At 33.2% G+C, this 18,526-nt stretch overlaps 2 protein-coding genes across 2 annotated transcripts; one reads left to right on the forward strand and one right to left on the reverse strand.

Annotated features, from left to right (window-relative positions):
- Nucleotides 1–2,676: 2,676 nt before the first annotated feature.
- LOC102591043 (tetratricopeptide repeat protein 38) lies at nucleotides 2,677–9,865 on the forward strand. Its single transcript, XM_006357177.2, has 14 exons — nucleotides 2,677–2,870; nucleotides 3,005–3,157; nucleotides 3,254–3,352; nucleotides 4,048–4,149; nucleotides 4,372–4,515; nucleotides 5,212–5,306; nucleotides 5,389–5,518; nucleotides 5,596–5,700; nucleotides 6,281–6,387; nucleotides 6,475–6,526; nucleotides 7,178–7,267; nucleotides 7,364–7,448; nucleotides 8,634–8,698; nucleotides 9,478–9,865. The coding sequence occupies exons 1-14, from the start codon at nucleotides 2,781–2,783 to the stop codon at nucleotides 9,565–9,567; spliced, it is 1,407 nt and encodes a 468-aa protein (XP_006357239.1). The 5' UTR covers nucleotides 2,677–2,780; the 3' UTR covers nucleotides 9,568–9,865.
- A 983-nt stretch (nucleotides 9,866–10,848) lies between these two features.
- Nucleotides 10,849–13,802, reverse strand: LOC102591381 (probable serine/threonine-protein kinase At1g18390). Its single transcript, XM_006357178.2, has one exon. The coding sequence runs from the start codon at nucleotides 12,998–13,000 to the stop codon at nucleotides 11,078–11,080; it is 1,923 nt and encodes a 640-aa protein (XP_006357240.1). The 5' UTR covers nucleotides 13,001–13,802; the 3' UTR covers nucleotides 10,849–11,077.
- Between the last annotated feature and the right edge of the window lie 4,724 nt (nucleotides 13,803–18,526).

Genomic DNA, 18,526 nt, shown 5'->3' on the forward strand with positions numbered 1-18,526 from the left:
AAATATACATTAATTGTTATAAATATTATCACATTCTATTTAACACTAATGTTATATATTTATGAATATAAATATAAATATATATAAATATAAATAAATATATATCATGAGTTGTATTTGATGTAGCTATTAGCTTTCTCTGATTTTCATCAGGCTCACTTGTTATGTATGTACAATATCTTTAGATTATAGGCTTATTTTCCATTTTGGTTCTTGTTTTTATCTATCTAATAATTAAGATCTATAATTTAGAATATCGATTATTTCCTATACAATTTTCCTTTCAATTTATTTTTTTGCTTTATTCATTTTAATGTAGTATATAATCATATGTATTGTAGTGGTGTAGTGTTGTCACGAGCATGAACATTGAAGTATTTTTGTTGAATTGTCAGAAATCATATTCACATATTTTGAACTTAACTATCAAATAGCTAGAAAAGTATCACATTCATGCAACTTTTTTTATTTTGTCTTTTATTACTCAATACGTGTTGCAATAATTTTAGATGATTATGTAAAATCTTGTACAAAATAACTTGGGATACACGTGCAACGCATGTGTCCATAGACTAGTATATATATATATATCTATGTGTGTGTGTGTGTGTGTGCCAAAACTTTATAAATTTAGTGTCTAAATTATGAGTCATTAAGAGTATAAACAATAATGTAATATTGTTTGATTGAATATACAGTTTAAGAAAGTTTTTTTTTTTCAAAAGAAAAAAAAAGATTGTGATTTTTTAACATAATATTTTTTTTGTAAAATTTGTGATTTTAAATATTTCATAGTATTTGTGTGAGTATAAAATTTTTCATCAAAGGATTAAAAGGAAAGTTTAATTTAATCTTTTTAAAAAATTAAAAATAAAAGCTGTCCCTCTTTTTTGTAACAAATTAAAAAGAAAATATTGTCAATGAGAAAAGTACTTTTGGGACAAGTGCACAAATAGCCTGTTTTGGGACCATATTTAAAGCTTAGCCAAAATTTATTACTCCCTCGGATTAAAAAAGAATGGCTTAATTTGACTTGAAACGGGGTTTAAGAAAAAAAATAAAACTTTTTAATCTTGTGATTCTAAATTAAAATTATATCAAATGTATCAAAATGTCCTTTTATCTCGTGGCCCTAAACATGCCACATGGAAAGTTAAAGTTAAATTGCTGCCAAAAAAAGAAAAGGATCATTCTTTTTTAAACATACTAAAAAGGAAATTGGGACATTCTTTTTGAAACAGATGGAGTATTATTTTTATATATGTGTAAATTTAGCCATTTTGGAATCAACCCCAGATATAGACGGTTGAAGTTAAAAAAAAAAATTCGCATCCAAAGTTATAAATTTATCTAATATTTATCATATTTGTGCAATTAAACTTATAATTTTTCGTTTGAACTTTAGACATACACATTGAAAATTGGCTACTTTGAACATTTTGGAAGCAAGCAAACTTCGAACATTTTTCTTTGATGTTTTAATATGTCAATCCCAAACTTTCAGTAAATTACATCCAATGACTTAAAATAAGCGACCTTGAACTTTTGATCCTCATTTGCATCATGACCAAGTCTTTAAGATAAAAAGTAAAAGTTATTATACTTAGAAGTTTTGTATATGGACAAGTGAAGTCAAAAGTTAAGACTATTCATTCAACGTCAAACTTAAAATGTTTTGAAAAATATTTTTCTAATAGCTTTTAATTTAAGAAAAATGACTTATCTACCAAGACTCAAAAGTAGGGAAAACATTTTTCTAAACTCTCTTTCAACCTCACCCCCTAGCACCTAAAACCTACCACCTCATAATACAACCTGCCCCGCCCCCAACCGACTTGGGACTCAACCCAACATTGCCTAGAGACCTGCCCCAAACTGGGAACCAACCCGAAACTTAACCCCAATCGAACCCTAACTCGAAATCTAATGTCCGACCTGAGACCCTCCCCTACTCGAAACTCGATCAGGACTCGTGACCCAATTACTCCTGACCGTAAATTGAGATTGGACTCAACACCGACTTCAAACTCGATCTCATCTGAGACTCGACTTAGTTGGTTGGTGTCAGGGTCTGGGTGAGATTGAGATCGGGTTTCAAATTTGGAATCGAATATCGAGATCAAGTCTCAATAGGGGTCAAGACAGAATTGTAAGGTCTCACGATCAGAATTTTAAAAAATCAATTATAACTCAATAGAATCAAAATTGACTATCAAATACTATTTCTAGTACTTTTCATCTTCAAGCTAGTTTGGATAAGAAATTTGCATTGTCCCCTTAAACTACATCATCAACACTTCCAAGAAGCACTATATATAATATACTTATTTTTCATATGATAAAGTAGTAATAAAACATTCTTTATATAGATAGAAACTAAAAAAAAAAAAAAAACCTATCCTAATCAATAAGCAACATTGCACACCCAAACCAACAAGGGATTGTGGGGGAGTGGTAAGTACTCCTTCATTTTTAACTAAGAGGTTTTGAGTTTGAGTTTCCTTAGGTACGAAATTGTCTTTATTAGGGAGCGTTTTATTCTCAATGTGAGACTTTTCAGCGCGAATCCAAATTTAGACGGCTCCAATATGGATAACGGATACTGAAAAAAGAAAAAAAAACATTGCACACCAAAAAAAATTCGGACGCAGCGTCACTTGCCTAACTCCTGTTTCGTCGCTATCCCAAAAGCAAAACCTCCACGTTTTACTATTTTATCTTTCTATACACAAAAAAATCACCAAAATCAAGAACAAGAAGAACCCAACAACTTCAAGAAAATGGAAGAATTCAAAGTAGACAAATGGGGTTATCAAGTGAAGACTAGTTCTGATTCTTGCATATCTGCCATCAATTCTTACTATCATCAGGTACCCTTTTCATATTTTCTTGATTTTTATCAGTATGAGTAAAAAAGATAAGATTTTTATCAGTATTGAGTAAAAAGATTAGATTTTTATTGATTTTGGGTTTATGTGAACTTTGATTCTTGAGGTTTGGTCAGGTACTTAGCTATGGAAGAGAGAGGTCAGTTATATTGGAAGCTCCTAAACAAGACCCAACTTGTGTTTTGGCTAATATTTTGGCTGCTCATTTTCTTTGCTCTGCTGATTCTTCGCGTGCTATGCTACTTCTTGAAGCTGCCAAGTCTTGTCTAGTACAAATTTTGCAACTTTTTTGGGTGCATTTTGGTTTGTCTTTTTGTATTTGGGAGTTTGGTTTTACTTATTTGTTGTTAATTTTCTTTGTTTAGGAACAAGCTAGCTTGTATGAGAAAGTCGTTTTTGAGGCAGTAAGTTATTTGATTTTACCTAATAGAGATGATGATGTGGCTGTTGAACTACACTTGAAGGTAGGTTCTTTTATTGCTGTTTGTTTTGTTTTTTATCTTATTGTTCTACTACAATGGTGTCTTGTCAGCTTCTGATTATGGATAGTTGTAACACTTTCAATTAGCTAGTAAAAGGGCAGTCCGGTGCACCAAGCTCTCGCTATGCGCAGGGTTCGGGGAAGGGTTGGACCACAAGGGTCTATTGTATGCAACCTTATCCATTGCTGTAAGAGACTGTTCCCACGGCTGGAATCTGTGACCTAGTTTCAATTAGCTAGTATGCCCATTAAATCATAGTGTGTCAAAGTTTATCTCTCTAATATTCCATTTTTCAGAACCATATGATTGTAAATAGTTCTATCCATTCTTCTGTGTTATGTTCTTTTGACAACTCCAATTATCATTTGAATCCCAGTTCAATTTCATCAGATACTAACTGTTATTTAGCGATCTTTCGAGTACTCAAATTTGGTCTTCATTGAATCAGAAAATAACCTGTCAAGGAGTATCTGATTTTGTTGGTCTTTGACATAAAATTATTTAAAATCTGTTACTTTAAAACCATAAGGATATTGTAAGATGGACTAGTCAAAAAGAAAAGGACAAATAGTAGGTGGTGTCAATTGTCATCATGTATCCATTTTAGTATCTTTATGAGTTTGCTTTGATGATCTCAGCATACTCTCTTGATTGATATATGCATTACCTATTTGCAGCTGCTTAAGGATTTCCCAAGAGATCTGGTCACGGTAAAGCGTGCTCAAGTGCTCTCTTTCTACATGGGTCGCCCTGATTTGTCTCTGAAACTTGTTGAACAGGTTCATACCATATTGACTAGATATTGCCTTGACTTCCTCCTCTCCTAGACAACTTAAGAAACAAAAACAATAAAATAAATATGTAATAACTTGTATCAGACTTAATATCTGGAGGTTGAATATCCATAATAGGAGTGACTAATGTAGTCATTTCTTTAAAAATGAGTTCAGATTTCTTTCATGTAATTCTTCCTAGTAAAGTTTCTTGATTTTGTCCTACAGGCCCTACCAGTAAATAAACACGAAAGTTACATTTATGGCATGCTCGCATTTGCCCTATTAGAGCTTGGTCGATATGTGGAGGCAAAAGAAGCTGCAAAGAAAGGCTTTGAGATTGATAGTGAAGATGCCTGGACACACCATGCTGTGAGTTACTCCTGTACTAGTTACTCTTTCCTTTCTAGCTGATACAAGCACATTTGTGGTATTATACATGCTTGAGTTTACTCTGCAAAATTTATCAACAATAACTACTTCTATGCCTCGATACCAAACTAGTTGGATTGGCTCCGTCAAAAAACTTGTTTATCCCTATATTTCCATGTAGGTATCTAACCAAACTAGGTAGTGGTTACAAAGGTTGCTGGCAAACACCAGACCAAGCTAGTGAAAATCTTCTGCACAGAACAAACCGTGTAATTGTACCATCAACCATTAACCTCTATCCCAACTAGTGAAATATCCATTGCACATAACAAACTTTTGATTGCTAGTCCAGTCATCATAATACTGCGGATAGTTAACATAGGTCCCATTTTATTCTTCCAATTTTCAAATTCCTATCCTATATGGCAGGCTATCTCTCATCTAATCATTTGTTGTCAATCCAGCTAGCTAACCTTATCTCAAAATAGTACCGTTAATCTTACTGAGCATTTGAAGGAATCTCTTCCTATTGTTTTATCCTTTGAGAAAAACAATAAGCATGGACATAATTTTTTATTGTGATGGAATAGGCGGTGTAGTTTGTATCATTTTGTTGCCGGAGGAAATGCATTTTATTCATTCACTGATATTCTTGTATACTATTTTTTTGCTTATTTTATCACAATCTCCTTGCAGCTCTGTCATGTTTTTCAGTATGAGTGTCGTTTTAAAGAAGCAGTACAATTTATGGAGGAGTGCTCAAGAACCTGGAGTTCTTTGTCATCTTTTATGTATGCACAGAATCTGATAAAAGCACTCCTAGTTCGGCTCTGAATATAGTATTTTTAAAAGCTAACCATTAGGATATTGCAGGTATACACACAATTGGTGGCACGTTGCGCTTTGTTATATGGAAGGTCATTCGCCCATGGAAAAAGTAAGAGATGTTTATGATCAAAACATCTGGAAAGAGTTGGAAAGAATTGATGCTAGTCCAGCCGAAGTAAGTTAGTTGTTTGTAGTCAAAGAACATTTTAGTTCTTTCAATATGCTGAGAGTTACATTTTTCTTCGCATGCAGGTGTACTTGAATGCTGTTGGTTTGTTACTCCGGGTATATCTACGAGGTGGGATTAATATATTTGGGGACCGTTTAAAGATCCTAGCTGATCGTCTGACAGATAAAGTGAGTTCAGGTGCAGAAGCATGTTAATTTTTTTTTTGAGAAGGTAGAAGCATGTTAATTTCTCTTTTTAGGTTATAGGATAATTGCATGCATATTCATTTAAGTTGGGATATGTTGGTCCTTCCTACTTTTGAGATGTGAAAAATCGGATAACAAGCTAGTTCGTTTAGCTAATCATCAAAGACTACATGAAAAAATATGAAACAAATTTGATAGACTTGTTCTTATTGTGAAATGGAAGGTGGCGATTTAAGTCTATTTAACAATACATGCTTTCAGAAAGCTCCTCCGTAACCCCTTACTAAATAGTATAATACTGATGAAGTATATCTTCAATCAGTTGAGAAAATGGATTAATGACATGAATCGGGTTTCATTCTTTCAGTGTCATTTGCTTTTTCATGAATCATTTCCTTTCAGATTAATGTTAATGATACTTTGGATTGGAACTGTAAATTTGATCTGCATTACTATGAACTTCCATTTAGCAATTACATTGTGCGGTCCTCTTCCCCTTCTGTCTATACAATGTAATACAAACTAAATGTTCTGTGTCTTTGTGCTGCCACTGCTATATTAGGCTTTCTGGTATCTTGAATGGCACCTGGATGTATTGGTGTTATGGGCCCTATCCTGTACAGGTGAAGTTTCTAAAGCAGAAGAGTTACTCGAGGGTTTAAAATACAGGTCAGGACGGATTTAGCACTCTTTCCAATTTCATAAACCATGCTGTGTCCAACCACTCACTCTGATAATTTTGTGCTTTTCCTGTAGAATTTCTGCCATGACCAAGAAAAAACAAGAATATATGCAGAGAGCTGTGCTGGTTTGTCCCTTTTTCTTTTTTCTATTTACTAAATTCTGCATAACTTCTTGGAGAAGTACTCACACTTCACAGCTTCTTTCCTCTTTCAATAGCAAAATAATCATTTTTATTTAATACTAAAAGATTTTCCTAATGCATTTTACTGTCTTTATAACTTAGGCCTTTCTTTTAGATCCAAAGGATTCATTCTGCTGCTACTTTAGAATTTAGATGAGGATCATGGTTTCTGAGGGAGATGAAAACATATTACTGTTTAAACTTACTCCCGTTTTAATTTGTTTGTTTGGTTTAACTTGACACGCTAAGAAAGTAAAGAAAACTTTTGAATTTTGTGATCACTAAAGATGCGTAGAAGGTACCAAAATGTCTTTTAATCTTGTCTCCTTGAACATAAACATGCCATGTTGAAAGTTAGAATAAAAGAATTGCCAAAAAAAGGAAGGCATTCTTTTTAAAACGGACAAAAAAGGAAAGTAAGACAAACAAAATTTAACGGAGGGAGTATTGATTATTCTATTGCTTAAGATTCTCGTGCCTATCACATCTTTGAAAACATTGATTCATTTAATAATCGTACGCTTGATATTTGATAGATAAAAACCGTTTCTTTCAATTTTTAACTTTTAATTCTTTCCTTATATTTTATTTTAGCTTGCAAAAGCGTTATTCGAATATGGTAAGGGTGAAAATGAACGGGCATTGGAATTGCTCGGACAAACATTTGATGCCATTGACTACAAGGTAGTTTGAACATAACAACAAGGGGGACTTCTGTAGTTTATTTAGCATTATTTTTATATGTTTCATGAATGATTAGCAAAATACTACTTTGTGCAGATTATTGGAGCGTCAGACGAACAGCTTGACGTTTTCAATGAAGTTTGGATCACTATGTTGCTAAACAGTGGTCAGGCTACAAAAGGTAGATCATTTAGCTTCTATTCTGAAAGAAATTCTTTTTAGAAGTTTCCGGGGGTGGTGGTGGTTTTTATTCCTGTAAAATGGAGTATGGCCTCTTTAAGAACAACAACAACAACATTCCCAGTATAATCCCACAAATGAGGTTTGGGAAGATTAGGATGTACGCAGACCTTACCCCTACCTTTGTGAGGTAGGAAGGTTGTCTCTAATAGACCGTCAGCTCAAAAGAGGAGTAGTCAAAGTAGGGTTGCGAGAAAAAGAATGGCCTCTTTGATAAGGAAGGAAACTTGATCCTAGGATCTCTCTGCATGACACCTTCATTGAAACACATCGAAATGGTACCAGCCGTACTTAATAATAGAAGGATTTGGCAGAAATATGTAAAATTGTCCCTCCTAAAAAGATTATTCCAGAATAAATGGGCAATAGTTAGGAGAGGTGCGCCAGCGGCGAGCAGAAGCAAGGTTATTAGATACCTCAGGAAAGCCCGGCCAGAACCACACGTGCAAGTTTCCCTGCATGTGGCTCGTCCGTGATAACTTCTTCGGATTTGCGTGAACTAGCGGACCGATCACTAAGTGGGGATGCTCCCTCCAGCATGAGCGAACCCTTTCGGAACTGGTTAAGAATGGGCGCCACTATCCCAGCCCGGATCCAGCCAGGTTCTATTGATCATGTCCCCTTCCCAACAGTTGTACCTTGTCTTGGGGCGTCTTTGGCTTTACGATAGAAAGCCAGGTGCCGTAGGTAAGCTCTATTTGGCCCGGAGCATTGATTTCCCATAACGAATAGGCTAGCTCTATCTCTCAATTACCTATCCTGTGCTCGAGAAGGTCCCTCAGTTCCTCGGCAGCACCTCGAGGTGCATTTAGTTGTCTTACATGAGACGAGGGCTATTCCCCACTCCATGGCATGACACCTTTCGCTCATCCATTCCGCCCGTCCAGACGCGGCGCCCTTTCTCATTATCATCTACCGCCCTTTCTTTCCTCCCGTCTATTCACGCATGAAGATCGTCGTATGTATGCTCGACTTCGGTTGCCGGTGCTATAATAGGTAGAAATACATTATGGCAGGATCAGTCACCCGGGCTACCCTTTAAACCTCACTCTTTGGTATACACTTATTTTTGTCTACTCTTAAAAGTTCTTAGTCACTTCTTAAGCTGTGGTTTTGGAACTCGCAGCTATTGAGGCAATAGAGAAGCAGCTAAAAAAGAGGGAAGGAACCCCATTCTTGTGGCGCCTCCTGGTATGTCTTGGCTCTCTGCTCCATAATTTTAGCTTCTAAGCTGAGTAGATTGTTCAGGAATAACTGCCCTTTTCACTGCCATCTCTTAGGATTAGCACTCCTTATCCAGGTGTTTCAATTGCCTCACATAAGCCTTTATTCTTTTCTAACATGCATCGACAAATCAAATCGATAATAGTCTGTCAAATACGTACCTCGTGGGTTGCACATTCCACTATGAATTACTGTTTACCTTGACTTTGTATCTCCAAATTCTGCAGTAAATTTGCAGTGTTTTATGTAATAATATGGAGGTAAAATGGAAAATTGTACCAATAAACAGTGTTCTTTCATGTACTTGTGCAAATTATAAGTATAAGCACATTCCAACTATAAAATATCATATGCTTCAATGATCCATTTTTAATGTCCTCATAAGGTTTCTAAAGGCTCAAATTTGATGCTATCAAGTTGTAAGGCATAGAGTTCTAGTTGCATGTAGAATGAAAACTATAGTATATTGAATGAGAAGCTTTTTCTGTTCTTTTATTAGTTGATTTATGTATCGGATTCCATTCACCCTACAATTGAGAATAATGATTGGCTCTATCTATAAAGATTTTGAATTTGTTCACAATAATCAAATTATATCTGGCCTTGTTTCCACCTTTCTAGTCATTCTCGGTAAATCCTTGTTTGATCTCTCTCCTCTTTCTCGACAAACCAACTTTTCAAGCCTTGATTTGTCCTCCGCGCCAAGGAATTGAATTATAATGTATTATTGTTGCTTGTTGGTTCAGGAAAAAGGTTATTCATCAATGTCAAGAAACCAAGAAGCTATAGAAGCAGGCAAAAAAGCTGAGTCATTGGAAGGTGCATACTTCAATTAATCTTGGCAAAAGGATGATAACTATCCAAAATAAACTCTCATCCACCTCTTAATGTTAGTGATTTTCACTTATTGTATCACTCTTTTCTCCTCTAGTAGAATGTGTAGTAAAGTTTCTCCATGTTGTGTATTTTATAAGCAGTGTCCCCCAAGCCAATTCTATCGTTGGTGGTCGGAGACACTTGTAGCGAGAACAAGAAGAAAACTCGGAAATCTTAAATAATCTCTTTTTTTCATAACGGTGATGTTCAGATCAGATTGCTGATTGTTGTACTTTAACTATTATTTTATCGAGTGGACATGTTATCTTTCACCAGCATAGATAGAGAAGAAACTACAAAATCTTGAATAAATGAGTAATATTTTGATTTGGCAATGAAATGGCACATGGTATAGCAGTTGTGATTTTGAGGGGACCTAACTTAATTGACTAGTAGATGTGCCATCATGTTGGCCAATAATGTTTGTACTATCAACTCACAAGGTGACCTTACATTATTCCTTGTCCCTTTTGCCAAAATTAGTTGCTAAAAAGTCAAATTGATCCATGTGGATGTTTCCCAAATAGAAATTCAAAACTTAGATAGCTCCAATTTTTTGTTGAAAATGACATGAAAATAGTCACTAATGGTAGTGACTAGTTTGTTTTGACTAGTAAAGCACATGCATTCCTAGAGACCGTTTGAATTGACTTAAAAAAACAGTTTTTAAGTTAAAAATAAAAAATCAAATTGAAATGACTTTTAAGTCAAAATAAAAAATAGGGAGAGACGTACTTTTAATTTTTGACTTATTTAAAGTCATTTAAACTTATTTTAAGTTAATTTTGACCTTGCAAAACGCTTTCTAACTTATTTTAAGTTATTTTTTATATTTGTCAAGCACTTCCAAAAGTAAAAAATTGATTTAAAAATAGATTTGACTAACTTATAAGTCAATTCAAACACCCTCTTAATTTTTCATAGTTCCCTTCAAATCTAACTAAAAAATATTCAACTTAACCTGTTTAGTGTATACTTGAGGGACTATTTCAAACCTACCATCAAATATAAGGAACCTTTTTTTTTCATTTTCTCTCACAACTAGAGTAAATATAGCATCTGATGAATGCACAATATTTAGTGTCTTAAAACAATAATCAAAATTACAAGTTCTTGGTTAAGCATTGAGTTTTGAGTATTAACATCTGCAATTATTATCATAGCTAAGTGAAGAAACAAAAAGTAAATTCACAAGCGGTAAAAAAAGTGGGATATATTAACATTCCATTTTACCACAATCAAACAAATACTTCAACTGACACCCCACCCATCCCACACACATGTACAATACACATTTACACTTTAACAGATGATTATTCAATGAGATGTTGGTACCTCAGAACCATATTATATCGGCTACCTCTCATCAACACAATTATCATACACACAATGTGATCGTTCTATCTAATACCTGACTATTTCTAATCAGTATAGATATCGATTAACTCTGTCTACCAAATAATCGATTAATTAGTCAATTAGACCAATCCCATCAGGAACCACCATGTTACTAGAATTTGAAGTCCTCAAAATACCACCACTTCCAACTCCTCTTGTCCTGCCCCTTATCCTTCTCAATTCTGCCACCACATCTCTTGAATCAGGCCGATCATCCTTATCGGCCGCTACACAACGGAACGCGAGCTCAGCCACTGCGCCGACGCCTTCCATTGCTTCACCATCCACCACCAAAAAAGGGTCCACAACTTGCTGCAACAACCCCATTTGAATTCTTGAAACTACCATATCAGCCAATGCCATTTCCCTCTTCTCCCTCTTTTGGTCTACAGCTTTCATCCCTGTTATTAGTTCCAACAACACAACACCAAAGCTATATATATCACTTTTTTCGTTCAATCTAAACGACTTGTGATAATCAGGATCTAAATAACCAGGAGTTCCTTGTGGACCTGTCCAAACTTCACCAGTTGAATCACCAGATGCCACTGATGTATCTGTGCATACCAAGAGTCTTGAAAGCCCAAAGTCACCAACTTTTACCCTCATATCTTTTTCTACAAAAATGTTGGTTGATGTAATATCTCTATGAACTATAGGTGGAACAACAGAGAAATGCAAGTACTCAATTGCCATTGCAATTTGTAGTGCTATATCAACTCTTAAAGTCCATGTTAAAGAACCTTTTTTGTACAAATTCTTGTTACCATGAAGATGGTCAGCAAGAGTACCATTTGGAACATAGTCATAAACCAAAAGAAGCCCTCTTGGATCACTACAATAGCCATGAAGTTTGACTAGATTTGGGTGATTGATTGATGACAAAATCAAGATTTCATTGCAAAATGACTTTGTTGAAAAAGCTTTGGTACCAGTGGGAGAATGCTTATGCAAATGCTTTACTGCAACAAGCCTACCATCATCAAGATTCCCCAAGTACACAGAACCAAATCCTCCATCCCCAAGTTTCCTCTTGTGATCAAAGTGATTTGTGGAGCTTTCAAGTTCCTCATAAGGGAAAACTGGTGGAAGTAAACTAGCTAATCGATGCCTACGAAGGTAAATGATAGTGGGATCTTCTTCTGAACCAGCCCCTTTACCTCTTGAACGAAAAATTAAAGATCCAATAGAGAAAACAACCAGAAAACACACAAATAGAAAGACCATTGACAACATAACTACACGATTCGCGCTTTTTTGTCCAATCAAAGGAGGTGAGTACCTAACTTGTGATGATGGAAAACATAAAAATGGTTTCTTTGGGTGTGAAGAATTGAATCCACAAACACCACTGCTAGCTCTGCAAGTCCTACAGTTTGAAAAATATGAATCTTGTTCTTCATCCCACTCAACCTCAATCCCCATTTTCAAGAATTCATCAAGAAACCCAAGAATGTCACTTTGGCATCTTTCATCAGACTCAAAATGGTGTCTCAATCCACATTCATGCAGAAGCTGAAGTGGGTTCTTGATAAGTTTACATTGCCATGGACAGTGACTACAATTAGGGAGATTTGTGGGTGGACAAGGCCTAAGAGCAGAAAGCCTAGAACAAGATGAGTCAGAGACCTTAAATGGTGAACCAGAAAGGGAAATGGATCTATGGTGCAAAGAACAGTTCTTGAAATCAGTAGATACTGAGCTGATTTCATTTTGTGAAAGTGAAGCTGGAGAAAGAAGAAGAGTTGAAGAAGTAGACTCATAATGAAGCAAAGAGAAAGACAAGTTATTGATTGAAATAACAGCATGTGAAGGTGAACATTGGATTTGAAAAGAAGGATGACCACAACCAGGAGATGAAGAAAAAGGAAAAGGGGGAAAAGAAGCAAAAGGTGGACATGAGATTTCAGATTTTAAACAGCTATGAACTGCTGCTGCTGCTTCAAGAATGAAAACCAAGAACAGAAAGATTGAAAAAAATGGTAACAATGACATGATTATGCTGAACTCCAACTAGTTACTGAAGTCATTCAACAGCAAAATCCAACATAAAAGAAGAAAGATTGAATCTTTGGGGAGTTAAAGGGAAATCTTGATTTGGGGTTAAAGCAAAAATGCTAAAATTGACATGATTATGCTGAACTACTACTAGTTACTGAAGTCATTCAAAAGCACAATCCAACAAAGAGAAGAAAGATTGAATCTTTGGGAGTTAAAAAGGGAAATCTTGATTTGGGGTTAAAGCAAAAATGCTAAAATTGACATGATTATGCTGAACTACTACTAGTTACTGAAGTCATTCAAAAGCACAATCCAACAAAGAGAAGAAAGATTGAATCTTTGGGAGTTAAAAAGGGAAATCTTGATTTGGGGTTAAAGCAAAAATGCTTAAAATGACATGATTATGCTGAACTCCTACTAGTTACTGAAGTCATTCAACAGCAAAATCCAATAAAAAGGAAGAAAGATTGAATCTTTGGGAAGAAAAAGGGAAATCTTGATTTGGGGTTAAACCAAAATGACATGATTATGATGAACTCCTACTAGTTACTGAAGCCATTCAAAAGCAGAATCCAACAAAGAAAGAAAAAGATTGAATCTTTATGGAGAAAAAAAAGAGAAATCTTTGAATCTTGATTTGGGTTGAGATTCTTTAAACTATTATCACAACTGCCTAGGATGTTGGGTAGTAGAGAAGTGAGAGTTTGGGAGTGTGGGGGGTCTCGAGGTAGAAAGAAAAGAGGAAGGTCACGTGAACACAATAGAGAAGAAGACAAAACAAAACAAAAAATGATGAATTCTTTGATCATTGGTCCATAATGGTATTTAAAAAAAAAAAAATCTTTGGTCATTTTAGTAAAAGGAGGAGATAAGGGGGTTGGATTTTTCAAAAGAAAGATCTTGAAGGAAATTTTGTTTGCTATTCTTCGTTCGTTTGGTGTGAAGTATAAGATATAATATTTCTAAAATAAAATATAAAATTATATTATTTTACATTTGGTTGAAGATCTTGGGTAATTTTTAAATTATGGATTGAACATCGAATGAGTGGATTCAAATTTAATATTACAAATTTTAAATATTCAAAAAAATTCATATTTAGTTTTATCACGTAATTTTTCCGTTCATTTTTTACTTGTTATTTATTCTTAAAATAGATTTTCATTTTTTATTTGTCAGTATTGTCATATCAAAAAAAGTCAATTATAATACTCTATGAAGTTTAATAAATTAGCATCCTACACCCCTATTTATTATAGTATGAAGTTCATTATGAAATTAATTCATTCATTTTTATTTGTCACTATTTGACTTTAATGGACAAGATAAGGAGGTGGATTTTTTCAAAAGAAAGATCTTGAAGGAAATTTTGTTTTGCTATTTTTTCGAAAAGAATCAAGAAATGTGATTTGTTTCCCTCCATTCAATACCTCGTAAATGATGAAAAGTCTTCCTCTTTCCCTCCACTCAACTCAAATATTTTAAACTCAATACATGAATTAAAATAATTATCAATATTTGAAAGTTAAAATTGAACTTTATAAATGATAATCAAGTTATTTTATTTTTAGAGTATACATTAGCATAACTAGCAACATGAAACTTGGAAATATTATTTGAGAATTGTTCATAAAATTTGTCATTTGTGACATTTAGCATGACATAATTTTTGAGAACTATAGCATTTTTTACCCAAAGAGCAACACCATATGGGGTTTTCCAGTGGATCTAGAAATGGGATGCACAAATCCTCTTCAAGTTTCGGTTTTATTTTTGTACCTTCATCACCTGCATTTCATAAAATTAAAAAAAAAACAGTTGATTAACTTTTATATATTAACACTTGTAAAAGAAGTTTTTATATTCAGATTATCTAAAAATAATAACATGTAACCGTTTAATTTGGGAAAAATGCAAGTTTACTACTATATTGATAGCATAAATATTTTTTTACATTATATCAACCTATTTAAGTCGTATCACTACTAAAAACACAAGAGCTACATATAGAACTTTTGTTCGAAATTTGCTCCACATAAACATTTTTGAAGGACTTCTCATCAAACTCTCAATTTTTTTTGTTGGAAACGTCTCATTTTTTGAATGGTTTATCGCAAAATCAAAATTTATATATGTTCCTCAATTATTATTTTTGCGAAAAATGAAAATTATATAATAATAAATAATAGTAAATATTAGAGGAATAAATTTGAAGGACATACAATCATGAAGAGTTAACAGAGAAAATAAAACCAAGCAAAACAACAAAGCTGATTGAAGGGAAAATTTTGTAATGGCCATTGAAGAATATATGATTTTGGTGCTCAAAATATAGTGAGAATTGTGAAAAATTGAAGATATTCTCCCAAATATATAGCCCTATGACATATTTGAGTAATAAATAACACAAAACAAATTATTAATTAATTGCCAAGTTATGTTAATTATTTCCTAATCTGGGGACACAAAATACCAATTACAAAATTTATGGTGGAGGTTAAAAAATACTCCCTCCATTTTTATTTAATTGTCATCATTTTTTATTTTATGCTCCTTAAGAAATTAGGTGAGCTTACTATTGGATTCTTATTTAGTGTTCTTGAAGTCAAGTTTTCAATGAATATATATTAATTTATTTTGATTAATTAATTTGACCAATGTATATGAATTAATTACATAATTTTCTTATGTTGTTCAAATGCATACTTTCAAGGCTAATAAGTCTTAAAGGTAAAATAAGAAGAATAGTGTCATTTATGCATTGATTTTATGAAATAATAAATATTAAGAAATATCTATTTTTGAAAAGGACGACGTATAAATAGAAAAAGAGAGAAGATTATATATCTTACTTTCCATAAAAATGAAGATGTTTAACATAATCTACTTCCTCAAAAAAAAAAAAAAAAAAGTAGACTATGTAGGCAGTTGGATAATATTTTATTGAGGTTAAAAAGAAATCAACAAACTTTGTGGTGGAGTGAAAAATACTTTTATATTTTTAAAGTTCTCAACTTTGAATTCTGAATATAGAATCAATTTTGATTAAAAAAAAACAATTTTCCCTTTCAAGTAGGATTTTTCAACGTAAATTGTAATTACTCGGGAATCAAAGTAGATATTGAACGCTAAGTGAAAACCCAAAAACAAGTTTTAAAATAAGGCTCGTCTTCTTGATAATGTATAATTTTCTAGGTAAACAATACAAATTTTACTAGTCTAGGGCTTAATTACTTATCTTTCCATGAATTTTCAAAATTGTCATTCATGCCATATTTTGATCTATAGATACATATATTTCGGATATGTAGGGTCAAAATTACGTGTAATTATTTTAGATATATTGTATCAAAGTAGATTCACATGTGTTTGAGATACATTGACTTTGTCGCTCATCTATCTTCTCTCTCGCTTACCTCTTTCCCTATGTATATTTTTTTCAGAATATATCTGGTATCTCAAATACATTGTATTCAAGTGGATTCAAATGTATATAGGATACACTGACTCTCTCGCTTGCATGTCTCCTATCTCACTCGTCTCTCTCCTCTCTCACTCGCCTCTCTCTCTATGTATTTGTATTTTAAAATATATCAGGTAGCAAAGATACATGTATCTAGTTGTATCTGGCTTGAAATTTAGTGTGAAATTATTAACTATTGAGATAATATGTAATTGTTTCAACTTTAGGAAGAATTAATAAACATGGTATGAGTGTTTGTATTATTAGGTAGTAATTGACAAGAGAGTGTTATTCGGATGGTAAGCACCCCTCACTTTCAACTTGAAAGTTGTAAGTTTGAATCACCAAAGGAGCAAAAAGGTGGGAGTTCCCCCTCGGGAGGGATAAAAAATACATAAAAAGAAAAGTAATTAGGTAGTAATTGCTTTTTTTGTTTCCAATTAAATCTTGGCCGCTTGGTCCATTTTATTAGTTTAATCCCGGAAGCCCACAAAATTAAAATAAAAATAAAAATAGGGCAAATTAGACAAAATGTCTATTACATTATATTTCTTATATAAAAAAATAAGTCATGTTTATCATAAATAGCCCTTTGGTACTTTTGCCTTACAAAAAGTGGCTTGATTTGTTGTTGTTCTTCTTCTTTTTTAAAATAAATAAAATTGATGTATCGTGAACGTGAATTCTTTCGAATAAATTATATGTCAAAAGATTTAAAATATTCAAAGGATTTTATATCTAAAATTTGAAATTGTTTAAAGGTGATTTCGAATTGATTGAGATTGAATAGTCAATGTATATTTTATGTATAGTCAGTTTATACCGGATAAATAATTCCTAAAATACTTAGAAACCAAATACTAATGAATATTCAGGGAAATCATTCCACTTCCAAATTTGCGCCCTCCTACTCCGATGCCTCATATTAAAATAATAGCTGACATTTACATATTCTTTTTGTATATTCACATATAGTATACATACTTTATATTGTAATTTTTTTTAATATAAATGTTTAGTTAGTAAATATAATTATTTTTAATCGAACTATCAAATATATATTCACTAAAGCATTACCATATTTTGCTAATAATTTTTTTCATCAAATTTCCTATACTAATTAAATGTGTGTCTCCAAGAATTTCGAAGGTAGTGGGCAATTGGGCATTGATATTTCCATTAAAATTTGTAGTGGTTCAATTAAGTCATAATCATCATATTGCTTGACTATTTGATTAATTAGTGCTTTATGTATCTTTCACATTTCTCTTTGAATGAATGAAAGTGGTACACTTACCTCCTAAGTCATATTTTCTCACGCATAATGAAACTTCTTAGTTTAAAAGTGACATTCTTGTTGGTGGTTGTTACATATTTAAGTTATTTAGGGAGCAAAAGGTGAGATCTCTTAGTGAGGAGTCGGGATTAAAAAATATTGTATATTAGATTTACCTTTTTATCTTTGTGAAATGGGTTAGATTTACCTTCCATTAATTGTCAGGCCAACCTCCCAAGATACAATAAGGTCTGCATAATATTACTCTCATCAAACGTCATTGGTAGAATTACACTATTATAATAGTTAAGTCATATTTATTCTTGTAATTAATCAAAATGGACTTGACTTACCCCAAATTGATTGATGACATATATTTATTTATTTTTGGTAATAGACTATTTTTTTTCAATTGGTGAGACTATTTAACTGGAAGAAAATTAAAATTTGTCCTTGAATTATGTGAAAAGGCTCAATTTTTCACCTAAATTTTAAAGAACAAGGTTGCTACTCCGGCAACGTCACCATCGTCTTTTTCAACACTCAAAACCTTCAATAATCAGATATCCCTTAAGTCTCAAATTAGCATGATTAGAACTCAAACAATGATGAATTGCACCTCCAAGTTGAAATTCCATTGGCACAACTCCATCACTAGTCCTTCTCATAGAACTATTAGCGATGTCAAAGTGCCCACATCTACCTCCTAATGTTAAAATGAGGTGAACCTAAAATTCAAAGATGACGAATGCACCACTAGGGAGGGGGGGGGGGGGCATGT

The sequence above is a fragment of the Solanum tuberosum genome, unplaced genomic scaffold (assembly GCF_000226075.1).
Source record: "Solanum tuberosum cultivar DM 1-3 516 R44 unplaced genomic scaffold, SolTub_3.0 scf00243, whole genome shotgun sequence".
Classification (NCBI taxonomy): domain Eukaryota; kingdom Viridiplantae; phylum Streptophyta; class Magnoliopsida; order Solanales; family Solanaceae; genus Solanum; species Solanum tuberosum.

Coding starts and splice junctions, on each gene's coding strand:
- LOC102591043 (XM_006357177.2), top strand. CDS start 2,781: ATGGAAGAATTCAAAGTAGACAAATGGGGTTATCAAGTGAAGACTAGT. Junction 5,519..5,595: donor TTGATGCTAGTCCAGCCGAA/GTAAGTTAGTTG, acceptor CTTCGCATGCAG/GTGTACTTGAATGCTGTTGG. Junction 6,388..6,474: donor CTCGAGGGTTTAAAATACAG/GTCAGGACGGAT, acceptor CTTTTCCTGTAG/AATTTCTGCCATGACCAAGA.
- LOC102591381 (XM_006357178.2), bottom strand. CDS start 13,000: ATGTCATTGTTACCATTTTTTTCAATCTTTCTGTTCTTGGTTTTCATT.